General features: G+C 53.5%; 2 protein-coding genes across 12 annotated transcripts; one reads left to right on the forward strand and one right to left on the reverse strand.

The window, feature by feature from the left end:
* The first annotated feature begins 1,890 nt into the window (after positions 1-1,890).
* On the forward strand, positions 1,891-10,581 carry ZNF672 (zinc finger protein 672). 4 transcript variants are annotated; one of them, XM_067732441.1, is made up of 5 exons: positions 1,896-2,098; positions 5,010-5,194; positions 5,749-5,904; positions 6,618-6,721; positions 8,011-10,581. In XM_067732441.1, exon 5 carries the CDS (start codon positions 8,249-8,251, stop codon positions 9,647-9,649), a length of 1,401 nt encoding a protein of 466 aa, XP_067588542.1. In that variant the 5' UTR covers positions 1,896-2,098; positions 5,010-5,194; positions 5,749-5,904; positions 6,618-6,721; positions 8,011-8,248; the 3' UTR covers positions 9,650-10,581. The 4 variants fall into 4 exon arrangements, with proteins under 4 accessions (XP_067588543.1, XP_067588542.1, XP_067588541.1 ...); XM_067732442.1 differs by lacking the exons at positions 5,010-5,194; positions 5,749-5,904 and adding an exon at positions 5,988-6,059 and having other exon boundaries at positions 1,891-2,098; XM_067732440.1 differs by lacking the exon at positions 5,010-5,194 and having other exon boundaries at positions 1,904-2,098; positions 5,749-6,059.
* A 494-nt stretch (positions 10,582-11,075) lies between these two features.
* On the reverse strand, positions 11,076-19,635 carry ZNF692 (zinc finger protein 692). Of its 8 annotated transcripts, none has more exons than XM_067732433.1 (12): positions 19,501-19,635; positions 18,637-18,824; positions 18,323-18,354; positions 17,716-17,979; positions 17,126-17,174; positions 16,908-17,033; positions 16,344-16,565; positions 16,179-16,256; positions 16,003-16,081; positions 14,433-14,547; positions 11,693-11,792; positions 11,076-11,550 (listed from the first exon to the last, which is right to left on the reverse strand). In XM_067732433.1, the coding sequence occupies exons 2-12, from the start codon at positions 18,810-18,812 to the stop codon at positions 11,253-11,255; spliced, it is 1,539 nt and encodes a 512-aa protein (XP_067588534.1). In that variant the 5' UTR covers positions 18,813-18,824; positions 19,501-19,635; the 3' UTR covers positions 11,076-11,252. The 8 variants fall into 8 exon arrangements, with proteins under 8 accessions (XP_067588534.1, XP_067588533.1, XP_067588531.1 ...); XM_067732432.1 differs by having other exon boundaries at positions 16,344-16,562; positions 19,408-19,611; XM_067732430.1 differs by having other exon boundaries at positions 19,408-19,610.
* Positions 19,636-19,786: the final 151 nt, after the last annotated feature.

Below are 19,786 nucleotides of genomic sequence, written 5' to 3' on the forward strand. Positions count from 1 at the left end.
CCCACCCCCCACCCTGGTCTGTGGAAAAACTGTCTTCCACGAAACAGTTCCCTGGTGCCAAAAAGGTTGGGGACCACTGCTCTACACAATGCTACCTTAAAATGTACCTACATCTCCCACCTCCATTCCTTTCTGGTTCAGGCTGTCATCACCCTAGGCCTGCATCCTGTGTCTGTTTTCCACTTACTTGCCTCCTGCTGCCAGACTTGTACTCCTTACACCATGATGCTATACATGGATCAGCAGACATTCATTGAGTATCTGTGATGAGCAGGTACTGTGCTCATGCTTCAGGGCATTGTTTATGAGTAGGGCAAAGCCCCTCCCTTAAACTATGGGGGAGAAAAGCACATTCTAGCATAGGCATCTCCAGGTTTATGGAGATGGCATTTGACTAAACTGTTAAGAATGTGTGGATTTCAAAGCAGAGTTCAATTGCATTCCAAAACCACCACAAGCTAGGAGGAGAGGCATCGATTAGATTCTTCCTCATATCCTTCCAAAAGAACCAACCCTGCTGACACTTGAGCTCAGACTTCTAGACTCCAGAACTGTGAGAAAATAAACTTCTGTTGCTTAAGTCACTCAGTTTGTAGTACTTCGTTACAACAGCCCTAGGAAACTAATACAAGCCCCAAACTAGAAACAACCCAAATGTCCATCAGCTGTATTTATTCAGTAAAACAGGTAAAGTATGGTATAGTCACACAATGGAATACTATACAGCAACAAAAATGAACTAACTACAACCACACTCAACAATACGAATAAACCTTACATATGTAAAGTTAAGCAAAAGTATCAGACTCAAAAAGAGTACATATAGTATGATTCCGTGTATATAAAGTCAAAACTATAAATTAGCCCAAACTAATTTATGGTGTCAGGATTATGGTTACCCTTTCTGTGGGAGTAGAGACAAGAAGTGGGCCAAAGGGTTTTCTGGGGTTCTGGAAATATTCCATTTCTTAATATGTGTGCTTATGCATGGGTTTGTTTAGTTTATAAAAAAGCAAGGGGAAGGTCTGAGGGATCTAAGTGTACACTGATTTAGGGAACCCCTGAGCAGAGAAGAGGGGTCGAAGCTCTGGATGAGTGGCAGGATGTGTGGTACTAAGTGACCTTGAAAGGAAGATTAGAAATGGTAAACAATGGTCCTGAGAGCCATCATCCAGAGTCTGATAGGCAGCCCTGAAGAGGGGATAGTCACATTCCCCAAAGCGTTTCCGGAAACCAACACTAACAGCACATCTCAGTGGAACAAGACATTGCACAGAGAGCTCAGCCAGTAAGATCTTGTAGAGACAATTGGCAAGCAGGCCAGGAGTACCCCCAACCCTGGCAGTGCGACCCTGGAAAGGTCATTAATTTGTGGGTGCCTCCTTGGCAGAGCTGTGGCGAGGATTAAGGTAATAGGTATGAAGTCTAGTCTCAATGTAAGAAGTCACTAACTTACTGCCGGGACTGTTCGGGCGGGTGGCCCCCAAGGCCACACAGCGCCGGGCACCCGTATCCCCGGCTGTAGCACCCGCGGGGACCCCCTTTGGCGACCCAGCGGGCGCCTGTGAGCTGCAGGAAGGCCATACAGGGCATTTGGACCCAGCCACTGGATGCTGAGGCGGTGCACGTGGGTCAGCGCCTTTTCCTCTGATTGGGGTGGAAGAGACCCGGGGAGGGGACGTGGACAAAGGAGGAGGCAGAGACTGGTTAAGCCTGGGAAGAAGGCGGGGCCTTGACAAGGGAGGGAGGCGGGACCGGAGTCTCCCTAGGCTCCGCCTTTTAGCTCCGACCCCTTACTGGGAATTCTAGCTTGGGCAGGCGAGGCTGAACCTTTAGTGGAGCCTTCTTACGTCTCCTAGTCCTCCCAGCAACCGGTGACGCGGCCCTCATGAGGCACACCACTGGCTAAACCGGGAGAGCGGGGCTGGAGCGTGACCCCCAATCCCGAGGCGCCTCCCAGCTCCCCCCACTCGGCGGCCCCGCGCTCCGCCAGCTCCTTCCCTCCTTTCCCCGCCCCAGTCCCGCAGTGCGGCAGGCTGGGGTCGGCGAGCCAGCTGAGTGCGAGCCGCGCGGTGTCCGAGGATCCAGTCGGCGACCGGTGAGGGGACCGAAGGGCCGGGAGGGAGGGTTAGCGCCGGGCAGTGGTCCCCAACTTGCGCCCGGCTTCTTCCCTCCGCTCCGGGCGACTAGGGTTTGCAGCCGTCGAGAACGACGCCCCGGCAACGAGTGACGCGGCGCCGCAGCGGAGCAAGCGATTGGCCGGCGCACGCCCGCCGCTGCCTCGCGGCCTGCTCCTCCCAGGCCTTGCCCTCCGTATGTCCTCGCCAGTCCTCCCTTGGTGACCTTCGTGGCTGGCGGCCCCACGATGCGGACATCGCCAGGCTGAGTCAGTTTAAAAGGGCAGCGGCAGCCTCTGGGCTCGGTCGATGTTAAACGCTCCCTACTCTCCACTACGTTTTTGGTGCCCTGTCTTGCCCTTCGCGTGGGCTGGCGCCAAGTGTGAAGAGCTGGGGTGGGCCCGGGGTGGGAAGTTTCGTGCAAGGAGAATCTGACCAGTAACTCGTGACGAAAACTGACTGATGCACCCGGGATTGGCTGCGCTGCGGGAGGGCCAGGGAAGGCGACCTGCTCCTGTGGGGCGTTCCTCATTCCTCGAATAGTTGTGCTCAGCTCCCGTTAAGTACTAGGCACCAAGTCTTAAAATGAGTAACCAATGTCACTACTTACTCTCGAAGCTGCCGGTGTGTGGGGAGGGTCTACGAAAGCCCCACACTGCTCTAATCCTGTTAAGTAGTGTTCTTTTGGGGGGTGGGTCGGGGGGAAAAGACTTAAAAAAGGTCTTGCAGAACGTTTAGGATGCTTAGGTGGTAAGAGTCAGACCTCTTTTTCAGGGTTCCATAAAATTTACCTGGGGAGAGTAAATCCTAAAAACTCGGCAACTGCAGTTCTCAGACTTAACACCTTCCCTCTTTTCATAGGAAACATGATCGCAGCTTCCTTCACTGAGTTTTCTCAGGCAGGAGTGTTAGACACCCCAGGTCCCCTGTCCAAGGTCACACAGCTGGTAATGGAAGACCCAGAATTTGGACACTTGCCTCTCCGGTCTCCTACACAGGTTGCAGTTAAGGACTTAGTAAACCAAGCCAGAGTATTTGCAGTATATGCAGTGGATAGGGCTGTGGAGGATAAGATGACTAGAGAGACGCCCTCTCCTCCAGGAACCTAACGTTTGAAAGAATTGTATTCCAGATTAATACATCATTTAAAAAAAGTATTAGATGCCTTATGTGTGCCCAACTTCTTGCTAGGCCTATAGGAAGAGTGCAAAAGTACCATATAGTCCCTTCCTTATCCCAGTTCTGGGCTCCTCTGGCTCTTCTGGTCTGTAGTCTTGCCCATGTGTGAAAGGAACATAGAGAATAATCTATCCTACTATGTTCTCTCCCTGTTAACATACATACATTCTCCACACTTCCCAGATTTCACAGGAAAATCTTTGTGAAAAAACCTTGCAAAAGAATCTGTTTGGATCATGATCGGGCTTGGGTACTTGGAATGGGGAGGGAGCTGTCATTCCTGTTTCCACCAACTCCTTGAACATGTCAGACTGGATCCGAAGCCGGAAGGGGCAATGTCTTTTAAAGTACTGGACCTTGTTTCTGTTATGGGAAAAAGGGAAGTGAGGACTGGCCATTCTGGTGCTCTGGATTTCATACCCCATGCTCACCTAGAAAAGAGACCGAAACCTTTCCAGAGTAGATTGGGAATCACTGTTTTGGAGGAGTGAAGGTGCTCAGTAGGGCTTCTCTGAGGAGGGATTATTGGAGCAGAGCCCTGAATGAAGGAGGAGAAAGGGCTTTCAGGTAGAAAGAACTACAAGTGGAAAGGCCCCAAAGCAGGCTCCAGAGGGTCAGGGAAACGATTCCATCCATCCAGTTCCTCCCCCCTCCTCCTCCCAACAGTGAGAAGTGGGTTATTTGCTTCTAGATGGATGTAAATTTCAGCAGCCTCTAGGGGTGTCTCAGAGTCCTGGAGACTACATTGTCATTAGGGCTGGGCAACAGACTTTAGGACTGGGACCAGGGTGGGGGTTAAGTATATATAGAGAGGCCAGCAGAAGAATCTTCTCTCCCGAATGCAGCTACTGCTCCCCAAACCACTTCTTAGGCTGACCGTTTCCTTTCCTCTACCAGGACCGCAAAGGAATCCACCGCAGAGTACACAGAGTGAGCCCCGGTCCCATGGTGGTCCCTGGGGCCGCCAGGGGCTTCCTGCTGCACTGCTGCCAGCTGGCCAGGGCCAGGAAGGGTTGGGGACTATCGGGGAGAGCCCGAGACGGGCCTCCCAGCCTACCATCCCCTTCCTGTCCCTGGACCCACCTGCCATCCTTGTGGCTCTGGATGAGCTTGCACCACAGGGTAACCTCAAGTCACACAGGGGTAACCAGTAGTACCCACCTCAAAGGACTACTGGGAGGATGAAAGGGGTACATACACAGAGACATATGAGAGCCATTCCATATTGATGCTAGTAATAACTGGAGAGCAGCAGTGATAGGCTTTGCATGAGTTATAACCCCAAGTCCCAACCAGGTCTCCTAGATGGCAGTACGGATATTCACTTTCCTGAAGAGCAGATGGGCCCTCTGGAGGGTATGGCCAGAGCCCCACATCTTAGGAGATGAGGAGAGTGGCTATCTTCTGGTTACCGAGGCACTAAGGGTCAGGGCAGTTGGTGACCTCTTCCCATGCAGTCCCCTTCAGGGACTGTGAGGTGGGTCAGCCTCCCTTTGTACATTGTTCCAGCGTTTGGAAAGGCCATTTGGCAAACACTATCTAATAGAACAGAAATGTGAGCCACATTTGTAATCATCACTTTTCTTAAAAACAGGTGAAATAAATTTTAAAACTATATTTCATTTAACCCAATATATATAAAATATTATTTCAATATATAGTCAACATTAAACATTATTAATGAGATATTTTGTATTCTTTTTTCATACTAAGTCTTTGAAGTTAGGAGTGTATTTGACCTATAGCACGTCTCACTTTGGACCAGCCACATTTCAAGTTTCAGTTGCCACATGTGGCTTGTGGCCACTGTAGCAGACAGCACAGCTGAGACAGCCCTCAGACCCACTCCTGCAGCCCAGACCAGTTTTATCCAACTCTGGCTTCAAGATGGAGGAATTGTGAGATGATCACTTGCCCCAGAAATGTTGGCCTGGCAGAAGAGATAACCAGGGAGGAAAATCTTTATACTGACTGAACAACACAACTCAGAAGAAAAAGAACTACATTTCTCTCACAGTAGATTGTTAGTAAACGTACTAAATCCTGATTAAGTCCAACACTCCTGTGAACAGTTAGATATGGCATGAAATGCCTGCAATATCTATTAAGAAAAAAGTTTCATGGTATACGAAACATTTATTGTGAATATTAATTTTTGCCATTAGCTTATCTTCTTAGTAATTGTCTTTAATTAATTATGTATAAGTTTGTAAGTATTAAATACTTGAAAGGTACTAAAATACTTTAAAGTATTGAACAATTAGGACTTTTCATCAATTCACACGTAATTACCCCCTTCCCTCTTTCGAAGCCTCCCTTGTACTTATTTTTTTCCAAAAATCAAAGAAATTTGGTGGTATAGCAACTTCAGAACTCAATCAGGAAAATGATGGTTAGGACAGTCTAGAAATTGTTCTTCTTTTGGCACAGTAATATTTTTTTTTTCTTTCAGATTTCTTCCCAAGCATAGACCCTTTCCTTCCAGGGCAAGCTCCAGCATGGGGTGAGGTACAGAAGAGGGACTTGAAGGATACACCCTGGCACTCAAGCACAAAACCCGCACCCTTGACCAGGGTCTCTTATTCCATGTCTGTGATGGGGCAAAATGGTATCTTTGTTTATATGTCATTTATGTGTGTGTGTTTTCATTTGTGCATTTGTCTTTCCTTCCTTGGGCATGTGCCCTTGAAGGCAGTAGCCTGGCAGAGGGTGTAATCCCAGAAACTTGGCCTGAGAGGTGCCAGGGTCTCCAGAGACACTCAGGTGAGGGGGAATACTCACTAGGACATAAGCATTGCTCTCTTTGCCATTTGGGATCAACCACTGACCCTTGAGAGAAGGTTGTATTCACACAAGGGCGAACATTCTTCTGAATTTGACCAGCTATAATTAGCAGCCCAAGCAAGTGCCTGGGCTGAAAACTGTCTCTGGAAGAACCAAGAAACTCCCTCTAAAGTCTGCTCTCAGGTCTGCAGAGGGGCTCTTGCCCCTGCTTGCAGATTTTGTTTAAAACTCATCCTCTTTGAATAAGATGTCTAGGATTTAAAATACTCCAGACACCCCCCCCAAAAAAAAATAGTGTATGGGCTGGGGTAGGGTGGGGGGAGTGTCATAGATGAAACAAAATAGCAAAATGTAAATAGATGCTGAAGGTGAGTGAGTGATTTGTGGTACTATTCTTGTTAGTTTTTTATATTTGAAAATATCCATTTTAAAAATACTCTCTTCCAAGAAATGTTTCCTTCTTTCTCTTCTACCTGCATCTGTCCCCTTTGCTCAGTTTAAATTCACATTGTCCCTCTTATTTTATCCTTCCTGCAGGGCACAGCACATCCTGCTCCAGAGGCACAGGGAGAGAACATGCTATATCCACCACTCCTTCCCAAGAAGGAGGGGAACAGAAGCTTCAGAGCCCACCCCTGCAGGTCTGTAGTTTTAAAGGCTTTTTTCAATTGACCCTATTTGCGTCCAAAAGATGAGGACCCCATCTATGGGGTGTTTTAACCACAGCTCTGGGTATTTGAGTTTCCATCTGCTAATAAGAAAGTGACTGATGACTATTTTGTTTGCTTACTCTCACTGATCTGTTGGGTGACATGGCATAGTGACTATACCTGTCTCCCGTGTCCCACTGAACTGAACTGGGGACAGATCCATGGGTCTTGAGGGGAACAGTCAGTGGTGAGGCCAGTCAGGTGAGGAGAGCAGCCCAATTTGTGCTCTAAATAAAGGGCACAGGAGGTTCTGTGCACAAATGCTGACCCTGCTCACAGAGAGCCACCTGGACCAACTTGTCAGAAGGATTCAGGGATACCACTTGAGATAAAACGGCAGAGCAGATTCCATCCCCATAAAGGGGCTTCTTTGCTACTGCAGGTTCTCAGATCCCTGGAGCTGGGGCAATGAGGAAAGTCTGCAGAATGTTTGCAAACAACTTGAATGCCCTGAGAATTAGAAAGGATGTCCCTTCCTTCTCCCCAGCCTTCCCTAGAAATGGGAAGATCACTTCTTTGATAATGCCATCAACTTTTGATAATATTCTTTGTGAATTATCCATGCTTCCTTTTACCCCTTTCCTGGGTCCTGAGTTGCTTTCTCAAGGCTAGGCCACAGAACTTTGAGACTGTGTACTGATGTGGTATGATTGTGTATCAGGTGCTGTCCAAAGCCAAGGAGCAATACTTTGGGTTTTCTCAGATACCTTCCCTTGCCCAGATCCCAGCCGTTCCTGAGCCTTTTGCCCAGGCTGCTGCTGGATAGGTTTATGCTTCACCGCTTCCAACCCAGGCCTGGCTGGGTTCACACTGGTTACTCAGGAAACCCTGGGTCTTCAGAGGAAGGTGTTGATGTGGTTTAGGCCCAGGGGACTTCTCATTTCCCATCCCTCCTTGGTCGTTCCCTAGTGCATCTCCAGGCCTAGGTCCCTGGGCTAAGGTCATAAAACAAGCTGGACACTCTTCCTTCCCTCCCGAACAGTGTACTGGAGGAAAGCTCCCCTCTTGAGTCCCTACTGCCCTTCCTGGTGGCACAAGGACCCCTCCCCCCCCATATTTCTAGGACTCCCATGGCTTTGCCTCCTCTTGGAGAATGGAACTCCAGAGATGGTCTAGCTGGGGAAGGTACAGAAAACAGGGAGCCTGTGCTTGCCCCTCCATTCCCCAAGGTGTAGCTGTCATAGATGTTGCTGGGGCTCACAGTGACCTTCTCCCTGCAGGGCTCACAGTACATGGTAAACCTAGCTGCAGCCCACCTCTGAAACAGCCACAGCACCTGCTGTGAGAGAAGGAACCCCGGAATCCGCGGACCAGTTTTCCGGGCCTCCCTCTCTTCCCTCTGCTACCGTTCCCTTTCTAGGCCTTAAGAAAACTGAAAATAACTCTCAGCTGGAGGAGGTGGACTCCAGAGTGTGAGTGGCACGCTGCACCCTGAGGGCGCCCGGCCTGGCCCTCATCATGCTCGCTGCTGCCTCAGAGGCAGCAGCCGGCAGGCCTTATGGGTGCAGTGAGTGTGGAAAGAGCTTCCGCTACAGTTCGGTGCTGCTGCGGCATGAGCGCGCCCATGGTGGCGACAGCCGCTTCCGCTGTCTAGAGTGCGGCGAGCGCTGCGCACAGGCCGCAGACCTCCGTGCGCACCGACGTGCTCATGCGGGCCAGACGCTCTACATCTGCAATGAGTGTGGCCAGAGCTTCCATCACAGCGGCCGCCTTGACCTACACCAGAGCGCGCACAGGCGGCGCAGCCGCTCCTGCCGCTGCCGAGCTTGCGGCCGCTGCTTCCCACACCTCCCGGCTCTGCTGCTGCACAGGCGCCACTGGCACCCTCCTGAGCTGCCCCGCCGCTGTCCGCTGTGCCCTCGTGCCTTCCGCCAGAGCGCACTGCGCTTCCACCAGGCACGGGCACACCCGTGGGGGACACCGGCCGTGCCCGCTGACACGCTCCATCAATGCACTCAGTGCCCGCGGGCCTTCCGCAGCGGTGCGGGACTTCGGAGCCATTTGCGTGTCCACACGGCCAGGAGCCCTGGTGACTCCACACTTCGGCAGCCAGGCACTTCGGACGCACACCAATGTAGTATGTGTGGCAAGAGCTTTGGCAAGAGCTCCACACTAACGCGACACCTGCAGACGCACTCGGGTGAGAAACCTTTCAAATGCCCAGAGTGCGGCAAGGGCTTCTTGGAGAGCGCCACCCTGGTGCGCCATCAGCGCACGCACACGGGCGAGAAGCCCTACGCCTGCAGCGACTGCGGGCGCCGCTTCAGTGAGAGCTCCACGCTGCTGCGCCATCGGCGCAGCCACCAGGGAGAGCGGCCACACGCATGCGCCACGTGTGGCAAGGGCTTCGGGCAGCGCTCCGACCTTGTGGTGCACCAGCGCATCCACACAGGCGAGAGGCCCTTCCCCTGTACCGAGTGTGGCCGCTGCTTCAGCGACCGCTCGGACCTCACAAAGCACAGGCGCACACACACAGGCGAGAAGCCCTACCGCTGTGAGTTGTGCGGCAAGCACTTCACGTGCGTGTCCAACCTCAACGTGCACCGGCGCAACCATGCCGGCCACAAGCCCCACAAGTGCCCTGAGTGTGGCAAAGCCTTCAGTGTGGGCTCCAAGCTGGCACTGCACCGCAAAACGCACCTGGGCGAGCGGCCGGCGGAATGTGCGGAGTGTGGCAAGTGTTTCAGCCACAGCCGCTCCCTGTCGCAACACCAGCGGGCCCACACACGTGCTCGCGCCGCCGCAGCTACAGCTGCCGCTGCCACTGAGGCCAAGGCGGGCACTGCCCTCATCTTTGCTGGGCAAGCAGGACAGGAAAAGCCAGGGCTTTTTGTGTCTCAGTTGAGAAAGACTTGCTGAGAGTCTTCTCCGGAGTGGGCTTGATAAGCACTTTCATAGTGCCATAGGGATGGGTGGGACAACTCGCAGATGGAGTTCTGTGGAAAGACAGCGTGGCATATTACCTTTCTCCATCTCTGTTGGTAGCACTTCACCTGGCCTCTCGCTGCACCCCTACACCTGCTTCCCCTGTCAGCTCTTTGCCTGTTCTCTGTCCGTCCTTCTCCCCCTCTGAGATGTAGGTGCAGGGGGAACCTCTCAGACCCCACACGTGGGAGAGCGCCCAAGTATTGGTGTGTCCCATCCCTGCTGCTGTGCTCTCAGGTGTTTCCTGTTTTCCCATCAGCATCCTGTCTTCTCTTGTCCCATCTCCTTTTTCCAGCCTGAGTGTCCTCTACCTCTTCTTTCTAGATACTTTTGGTGTACTGCCTCTTCAGTTAATGACCACAGATGTGGCTGGAGTCACAGGCCCTGTGGTTTTCTTGCCTCTTCCTTTCACTTGACTGTTAGTCTCTCTGCTGCTTTCTCCCTCAGCTTCTGAGAGATGGGAAATTTGCGGAGAGATAGTGGGAAAGCTCACTTCACTGAAAGATATCTCCACGCCAGAAGCACCCGGAGAAGTGCTTCACACCATGTAAAGGTGGGCAGGAGCTCTCAGCGTGGCTGCCCACCTGTCCCATGGGACAGACCTGTTGGTGTACAGATCAAGGTGCCTCTCAGGACAGTGTTCTCCAGGTGGGGGACATCAACCCTGGGACCTGAGTCAAGACCACATGGGTCCACAAAGCTGGGCACTGCCAAGTGCAGTAAGAACGCTATACACAAATTAAGCTTGCAGCCATGAGGAAACTGAGCTCCACAGAGGCCACAGTGCAGGGATGAAAATTCCCTGTAATTGGCCGGCGATTTTTTTGCTTGCAGGTGGTGAAATAAAGAATTATTTGAGTTCCAGATGCCAAGAGCTCCCTTTGTCAAACCTGAGGCTGCTGTATTTGCAGACTTCAGGAGTCACCCAAGAGACAGGCACTTTCAAAATTCCAAGGTCTCTGGTCCCTTCCCAAGCTAGCTCAGCAATCTTGCACATATAGGCCCCTCAGTTTTGCACTGGAAGGTAAGACTCTTTAGGGGCCCCTATACATTTGGTTCTCTTGGTTAGTGGAGAGTACAAATGTGGCCCAGGAACACATACCTCTAATCCTACTCCAGCCCAACCCTCTGGAATTACCTAGTGCCTTGAATGCAAGAGTGGAAGGAGTGCCAAAGCGAATTGGGAAAGAAAGCTGGGTCTTCAGGGTGGGTGCAGGTGGGGGTCTGCAGAGAGAAGAATAAGGCCTGCACTTAGGGTGCACTCAGGCACATTCCAGGAGAGCCTGCTTCCAAAGGAATCAAGATTCCTATACCTCAGGTGCCAAAACACTCGCTCTGCTGCTCTGCTCACACACGTCCATGTAAAATACTGGGTTTATTCTGTCCTTTAGGAAGACTAAAGTAGCCTGGCTCCCCTAGAGCACAGTCTTGCCCCTGCCCTGCACTCCCCATCACCCTAGTCCCCAGGGCCCAGTCATCTGGCCCTTCTTGCTCCTTTCCAGTCCCTGGCTCCCCAAATTCTGGGGAGTGCTCACTGCTAAGGGAGCAGTGTGGGAGCCTGAGGAGCCAGAGAGGGCCTGGCTCCCTCGTCGGTCCCCAGGGATGCAGGGGCAGAGATGCTGGAACAGGACTCCAATGGACCAGCTAATTCTTGTGGGGCCAGGAGCAAGGCGGGGTGGCTTTTGCTGCGGTGAGCTGTGACACTGTCTGGCTTCTCGAAGCGCTTGCCGCAGAACTCACAGGGGAATCGCAAGGCAGCCACCGTCTCTGCATGCTTGCGCCGATGCCAATTCAGGGACGCCTTCTGGCGGCAGGTGAACCCGCAGATCTCACACCTGAGCCAGGGACAGCAGGGGGAAGAAACGGGCCTCAGCCCATCTTGACTTCCCCAGGGGTTCCTCCTGGTCCCAACTGCCCCGATGTCCTGCCAGCACCTCCCCATTTCCCCCCACCCTGGGCTCTCTTCCCCACACTCACTGCAGGGGTTTCTCTCCAGTGTGGATGCGCCGGTGGATGACCAAGTTGCTGCTGGTGCGGAAAGACCGGGCGCAGAACTCACAAATGTAGTCTCGGGTATCTGTGGGCACATGGGGGACAGCCCAGCATCCATCCCCAAGCTGAGGCCCTTCCTTGGTCCACCCCCACTGTCCCCCAAAGGAGTACTGTCCCTATTCAGCCTGCATATCTCACTCCTCCCACCACCCCCCAACAGTGCCGTGTGACCTGTCAGATGCCCTGTGGGTGTCAAGAGCCAATCCCCTCTCCTTCCTCCCTGAACCTGCCCCCCTGCCAGCTCTAACAGCACCTGCCCATCGCCCATCTCCAGCAGTTCTCACAGGCCTGCTGTGGTTTTTCTCTTACACCTCCTGCAGCAGAGGAGGTAGCCTTGCTTTTCATGGCATCCTGTAGACCTCTGTACCACTGCTGCTCTGTATACCCTGCCATCAGACCACACACACCCCTACAGCCTTCATCCCCGTCACGCTCCTGCACTCCACACAGCTCTGGCTCCAGGCCCTCTCCTCAGCCATCACCACTGCTGTCAGTTTGTTTTCTACATGTCCCGCACTCCCCTCCCCTGTTCCCTGACCTTCACTGACCTGGCCGCCCCCCACAACCCTTCTCAGCCACCATTCCCAGGTCATGCCCCATCACTGCACCACCTTGAAATCACAATTTCAGACATCCCAGTTCCGGCCAGGGCCCCCTACCTTGTCCTGTTACAGTTATCCCACAGTTCCAGGCTGCCGGTCCAGCAGCCCACTGCCTTCCCACTGTCCCCCTCCCCTCTCTTTGCCCAGTTCATTTCCAGGGCATCTTTGTAGCCTTCCTCCACTCACACTACCAACTCACCTGTCCCGCTCTTCCTCAGCTGTGCCTGCTTGGTTAAAGCCCAACTCAGGATAAATACAACCCTTGGCCTGATCCAGGCCGGCACACGTACGCCAAGGGGGGCGGAAACACAACCTACAACACCCCACCCTCACCCCACTTTGAGCTCTACTTTCATACACAACTACAAGTGTCAAGCCTCACCCCCGCCGCACACACACAATGCCTCTGCATCTCCTTGGTCAGTTCACTCTCCCACTTTCTAGAGTTCAGAAGGGCATTTTCCACATGACCTCTTTCTACCAACCTCACTCAGCAGTGACCTCGTTTTTTATAAGTCACCAAGAAGAGGAGCCAGGAGAGAATGCCCACATCCTCCCCCCACCTAATCTACCAGCCAACTTGCTTCTGTGCCCATATATGTGAATAGTCCCTGCTTCCCTGTGGCTGCCCTCCAGCTGTGCTCAGATACACCCCTCCTCAACGACTTAAGGTTGCTCAACCCACCCTGGCATCAGCAAGCCAGGGACAGCTCTCTGTGGGATCATTCCCATCTCTGTGCTCAGGCTCACAGCCCTCCAACTTACACCTATTTCTCTGCTTGTCTTCACAGTAGAACTCTGAAGAGTTGTCCATACTTGCTGTCTACACTTCCTTAGCTCGTCTCTGCTCTGAACCCAGTCCATTCTGGCTGTCATCTCCCTTGTCACATGCCATTTTGTCATCTGGTCAAGGATGGCTTCCCATCGCCCTGCCTGGTGGCCTGTGCGCATCCTCATCTCACTCAGCTCTGCAGCACCGGCACATCTCACCCCTCCCTCCTCCCTGGAGCACTTTCTCCACTTGGCTCCTCAGATACCGCTCTCTTCACCTGCCCCAACAGCACCTCTGCAGCTGCCCTTCCTACCTGCCCTGCTCAGACCTCTTCTCTACCTATGTTCACTCTCTCCCTGTAGGAACACTCCACCCATGGCTCTAAACACCACCCATATGCTCATGATGAACACTTTTTTCTTGCCCAACATCTCCCCTGAACACGAGATTCACGTTTTCTGGGATACCTAAGTAGCATGTCCCAAATCAAATGTCATGTGCCTTTCCTGAGGCCTGCTTCTCCCTCACTTTCAGGAAGTCACATCACCTTCTGCCCAGTTGGCTCAGGCTGGAACCCTCCAAGTCACCCCTGACTCCACAGTCCTACCCATGGACAATCTGTTCTTCCCACAGTAGCCCTGGCTCCATCTTCACTCTCTTGTCAGTCTCCAGCCACTTCTCATCAACTTGACTGTCTAGGTCACTATCACTGTGCACTGCACATTCCTGCTATCCCCTATTCTCCACATGGCAGCCACAATGCTCCTTTTAAAATCAGTTCTGTCCCTCCCTCCACCGCACTGGTGCCCATCACATCTGCCAACCGATGGTGGTCTTGAAGGCCCCTACCACCTATCTGACCTCTCTTCCTTCCTTTCTAATCTCCTGGCCTCCTCTCCATTCCTGGAACATGCCCGCATATGCCAGTTTAGGGTCCTCTCATGTGCTGCCTCTCATGTGGATGTGGCGAAGCCTCCATTCCTCCCTTCACTTAGGTCTTTGCTCAAAGCACCTTTCACAGCTCTTTGTAGCCCTTCACTAGAGTGGACATCTTAGGTGAGTACTGCCTGCTTTATTCACTGCTGTAGCCCAGCACCTAGAACAGTTTCAAGCAGGGAGGATCTAAACACACAGAGAGTGCAGGATGAGTGTGTGAGTGAGAGTTATCCCAGAGCAGTGTGACAAGACCTGCAGATAGGAGATGACTGGCCTCATGGGGGAGGGGAAGGGACTCACAGAGGGAGGGGAAGGGACCCACAGGGGCAGGTGAGGATGCATTTCCACCACTCACCACTGTGCAGCTTCACATGCTCCTTCAGGTGTTTCTTAAAGTTGAAGGACTTCCCACAGGCTGGCTCTGGGCAGGAGAAGGACTTTTGGTGGATGTGCTGGTACTTCTTGTGGTGCTAGGGGAGGCAGCACATGGTTTCCTCAGGGCAACCACCAGAGCTGACCCAGCAGGCAGGTTCTTCTGCCGTCTCCCACAACAGTTCTCCTTGTCACCGCCAGCTCATATCATCCTGGCCAGTCCTCACCTATACATAAGCACCCCAATCCCATCCCTTCCTGACCCCAAACTCTGCCCTCACCCTATCCTGCCCTCAAGTTCCATTATCTCACCTCTTTGTCACAACCTCACCTTGCAATGCCCAGGTCCTTGAAAAAAGTGCACTTCTGGTGACACTCTTGGTTCCCTAACTATGGATTTGCCATCTGCCAGGGATGGGAACACATTTTTTGGTGGGTATGATTATTCTCCTTGATATCAATATCAATGTACAACAATATCACTCAGATGGCCTACTTTTTATTAATAGCTCACCATGGGATTATATCATTTTCTCCTAAATCTGCTTTGGAAGCACACACACACACACACACACTCCTTCTCAACCTGGAACACTTTTAAGGATAGTGTGTTCTTCAACCTTAACTCCCCAAGTATTTCTGGGAAATATTTCTCTTTTTATCTGGTCTAATTTCACATCCTGGCTCACTAAGTTGCATGCGCTTTCCCTTTCTCCATAATCCTATTTTCCCGTAATTAAACTGCTGCTGGGGGCTACTTCAGTCTCCTCCATTAATAGACTCAAGTATGTCTGACCAGCCCTGCTGAATGTTCTTCTCAGAAGCCCAGAGCTTCACCACCACTTGGGGACCTTCCCCCTCTCCCAAATCCCATCCACCCAGGCTTCACCATCCCTCGGGTCTGGGTCCTCTCCCGGCCTCAGAGCCCTGTGAGGGCTCTGGCTGAGTGTGGGACTGGGACTCTTCTCTCTCTGTGCCTCAAACCTCTCCTGCCGTGAGGCTGGGGACAGGTCTGTCCCCTAATCCTCCTGGAGTGAGGACCACCCACATGAGACAGCAGGGCGAGGCAGCCCGATGGAGTGAGGAACCGAACACCATGACACACTAGCTGAGAAGCCTTGGGCAACGCTTGACATTTCTGTTTTCCTTGGTTTCCTCATCTGCAAAGCAGGAGTAGTACCAGCACCCACTTCATAGGAATGCCGAGAAGATCAAAAGACTTGACACATATCAAGTGCTTAGAATAGTCACTAGCACCCCAAAAGCCTGAGGAATGCCACCATCATCTCCATGTGGTCATCAGAGGGCCTGTGTAACAAGCAGTAGTGGGCAGCAGCTGCGCACCTGGGGCTTGGTTTTCTGCCTTATCTACCGGTCATCTGGATTAGTGATTATTAACTATAGGCAAGCTCTGCACATCCATCCCAACTCTTCTCTCCCTGGCTCTGAACTCCCCCCACACCCTAGGCTTCTTTGCCTCAGCTTTTCCTTCAGCCCTTCTCCTCCACCCATGAGGCTACACAGAACCCAACCTGTACCCCTCACATCCTCACATTCAAATACTGCCGGTTTGAGAAGATCCTTCCGCAGCCAGGGAAGTCACAGGGCAGCAGCTCTCTTTTGGCAGCTTTCCTGGGGGAGGAGAATAGGAAGCATGAGGACTTGTGCAGGCTCTCCTCCACCTCGCTCCGCTCCCTTCCCCACCCAGAGCCACTTCCCCCAGTCCTACCTAATTCTCTTGGGGCCGATCTGAGCAGTGTCCTCATCCCATGCCGAGGCCAGAGCAGACTGAGCCTGACTCCCAGGGCTACGGGCAGCAAAGAGGGAGCAGAGGGCCTCGAGGGAGGGCCATGTCCCAGGATGCCCCTGCCCTCTGTCTCAGCCATCAGGTTACCTGGCCAGGGGCTCAGTCTGCTGGTCTGCTTGAGGGGTCCCACTGAGCTCTGGCTGTATCCTGACTTCCACAGGCAGAGGAGCTCCAGAACCCAATGAGGATGCTGATGAGGATGGCGAAGCAAGAGGAGTTGGGACAGCTGCAGGGGCCGGGGGTATCTCCCCATCCTTAAGTGCATGGGTGACAGGGGAAGGGGGTGGTCTGGGAGCATCTGGCTCACTGCTGAAAGGAGAATGAAGAAGAGGAAGGCATTATCTCCCTGGATTCTCAGCCAGCCCCAGCCCAACCCCAACCCCTAAACTGCAAAGATCCCAAACTCAGAACAACCCTACCCCTACCACAGGCTCCCTGTTCATACCTACTTTCAGCTTTCATTTTCCCCCAGAGCCTAACTTCCTTTCCACCCAATCCAAAGCCTCTAGTTCTTTCTGCCTTTTCCAAAGCCTACCCTGCCCTCTCCACCAACAAGCCCCTCCCTCAAGTCTGCAGAGCTCTGGGTTCCCCAGCCAGTCACCCCCTCCCTCCTCCTGCTCTGCTCAGCACCCTCCCTCAGCCCCAACTTGCTCATCTGGGGAGGAGCTGTAGGTCCATGGGCTGGCATCACTGAGCATCTCCTCTTCATCCTCATCTTCCTCTTCCCCGTCTTCTTCTCCTAGGGATGGGAAGGCCTCTGGCGGGGGTCCCACCTCTCTGCAGGTCCAAGGAAGGCAAGCAGGAGGTCGTGCTCCCTCACTCCCATTGTCCACCCAGGTCTATCTTGTCCCCCCCAACCCCAAACTCACCTGGGCAACCTGGCCTCCTCAGTCCTCTCATCATGCTTAGATTCCAAACCTGTTGGCATAGGTAGGGTCAAAGGGGAAGGAACCCTGTATTGGAGGGATGAGGACAGGTGGAGTTCTAAGGTCTGAAGTGGTAGGAAGACTCTTAGGAAGGAGGAAGAGGGGGCAGAGGCTACTGGAGTGGGAGGGGCTGTTTTATTTTAGAGATGGTACATTCACATGGTTCAAAAAACAGGGTTTTTTCTTTGAACCATGTGAAAAGTCTCCTTTCCAATACTATACCCCAGCCACCTCATTCCTCCTACAGGTAACCTGGTTTCCTACATGCCCTTCCAGAAATATCCTATACATTCATAAGTACATACAAATATTTTCCTTTCTCCTCTTATTTTTCCACCAACGGTAATATACCATACATCCAATTCTGTATTTTGCTTTTCATACCTAAAAGTATATTTGAGGATGTATTTCCTTGTCACCATAGAGTTTTTCCACGGAGAAAGGATCATTTTTAAAGAATGGGGTTCTGAGCTACAGGGACAAGAACACTTTTCCCTCCTTTTTCTCCATAACTCTTCTTTCCCCCAGCCTACCTGCGGGCTCTGGCCCACTCCTGGCTTCTGGGCACCAGCTTCTCTGGCCAGTACTTGCAAGGGGGACCGGATTGGGCTCCTCTGGAGATGTGGGGCCTGAAGAGGGGCCCCAGGAGAAGGTGTGGCCGGCTGAGCACTCCCACACAAGCCCCCCATCTCGGCCCCCAGGTCCCCGCAGCCCAGGCACCAGGCTGCACTCTCGACTGTGAGCATGAGACAGGAGCACCAGATACTGCAGACCCTTGGGGGCCACAGGCTCAGGACCTAGAGCAGTGAAGGCAACAGTCAGGGTGAGCTGGGAGGTCCTCTCCTCTCATCCTGGAGATCCACACTCAGACAGCCCTGTACCCCCACCCCCTGGGCAACCCTGGTCCCTAATCCAGTTTACCATTCTTCAGAGCCCAAACCCCAGTGTTCTGAGATATTGCTCCCTTCTCCACAGGCTGCCTCCTTGGGCTCCCCAACTCCCCCATCTCTTCCCAAACTCACTCAAGGCTCCCTCTTATCCAATCCCCTTAGGGAGGGTGTTTCTGGGTCACACAACTCCTTGTTGCCCCTATTCTCTCTCTGGCTCCTAATCCTCTACCCCTAGCCATTCCCTACCCACCTGCACAAAGCACGCAGCCTGAAGAAGTGTACCTGCCAGGGGGACAAGAGGCAGGTCAGGTGGGGGCCCATGTGGCCAACTGCCCTCAGCTCTGGGCATTCACACACTTACGGGGTCCCCTATTCTCCTGGACCAAGAGGTGGGGGGAGACCCTGGGAGGCCACAAATCACACTGGCCTTACTGCTGAAGTGATAAATCTGCCAGTGGGAAGGAGCAGCAGGCCAGCACTTGATGTGGGGGAAAGGGGGCGGGTAGGGTGCTGGGTGTTGCAGCCTGGGTGCCCTCCGCCAGAACCCTTGACCCGGCCCCTAACCGGTCCAACAGGAACTTGGCCAGCTGCGAGTGCAGGGAGAAGCCCAGCTGCTCCTTGAGGAGGCACCACTGTTCCATGTGGCCGCCCAGGCGGATGCGGCACTTGCTGCGGCGCGCGTCCAGCTGCCGCCGCTTCTCTCGCCGCCTGCGGGATGCGTCCGCAGGGGAGGCAGCCATGAGTACCAGGGCCTGCGGGGTCGGGGAGACACGCGTGTGGGCCGACCTGATCCGAGGCCAGAGGCCCCGGTTCCACCCACCGCTGGGGCCTCAGTTTCCTCAACGGTGAATTGGGGCAGAACTAAACCACTGCAATAGCATTCGCTGCCACTGGGTCCAAACCACTTCTGCTTCCATTACAGGGCGTGTAAATTAGCGCTATGGGGTGGGTATCTTGGGGGTGGGAGGCAGGGGTACTGCATCAAAGTCAGAATGGCCTGATCCTGGGCCCACTGACGTGAAGAACTGGAGCTATGGGTAAGGAAATTTCGACTAGGAAGGGGCAGAGGGTAAGGTAACAGTTTCATCTTCAAAAGGGCATGGGTCTTCACTGGTTGATGAGGGAAGGAGAGGTCGTGTGCATTGGGAGAGCTCCTCATAGTTGGGTCGTTGTGGGTGGAGCCGGGACAGGAGGGCGGGGAAGGGGGGGTCTGGGGCCCACTCCGTCTCGGGCCGCCCCACTGAACACTCACACTGCGTCGGATGGGCCAATTCCTAAGGCAGCTCCCAGGCCGCCCAGAGCTCCCGCCGCGGCCCACTCCCACCCCGGCCTTACCTGAGCGCCCCCACCCGCCCTCATCCCGACTGCGCCTGCGCCTCCCCAGCGTCGCGCGCAGGCCCGGAGAGCGGCGGGAGGACAGGGGCCCACCTAGCGCGCGCCGCCTCCGTTTCTCTTTTAAGAGGAACCCGTCCCCCTTCGCGTCGGTGGCTCCAGCTTGGAACTGGGGCCGGGGCTTGCCGGGGAGGGGAGAGTCGGAGGCTGGCTGCGCGCGCCTGCGCACTAACCGCCCAGCGCAACGCCTGCTGGGAGCCTTGATTCCCACACAAAGTGTTCAGCTTTGTCGCTGAGCCCTGCGGGGGCTGTGGACGGGTCGCTTCCGCGGCAACCGCCTGTGCTTGGTGACCAAAGTTATGGGGAAATGGAATAAGTAGGG

Source organism: Pseudorca crassidens, chromosome 3 (genome assembly GCF_039906515.1).
Source record: "Pseudorca crassidens isolate mPseCra1 chromosome 3, mPseCra1.hap1, whole genome shotgun sequence".
Taxonomy (NCBI): Eukaryota; Metazoa; Chordata; class Mammalia; order Artiodactyla; family Delphinidae; genus Pseudorca; species Pseudorca crassidens.

Bases quoted from the DNA above. Each gene is read 5' to 3' on its own strand.
- ZNF672 (XM_067732442.1), top strand. From the start codon at position 8,249: ATGCTCGCTGCTGCCTCAGAGGCAGCAGCCGGCAGGCCTTATGGGTGC.
- ZNF692 (XM_067732430.1), bottom strand. From the start codon at position 19,431: ATGAGGGCGGGTGGGGGCGCTCAG. The intron at 18,825-19,407 runs GTAAGGCCGGGG...CCGACCCCGCAG, and splicing joins GGGCGGGTGGGGGCGCTCAG to GCCCTGGTACTCATGGCTGC. The intron at 11,551-11,692 runs GTGAGTGTGGGG...TCCCTGGCTCAG, and splicing joins ACTGGAGAGAAACCCCTGCA to GTGTGAGATCTGCGGGTTCA.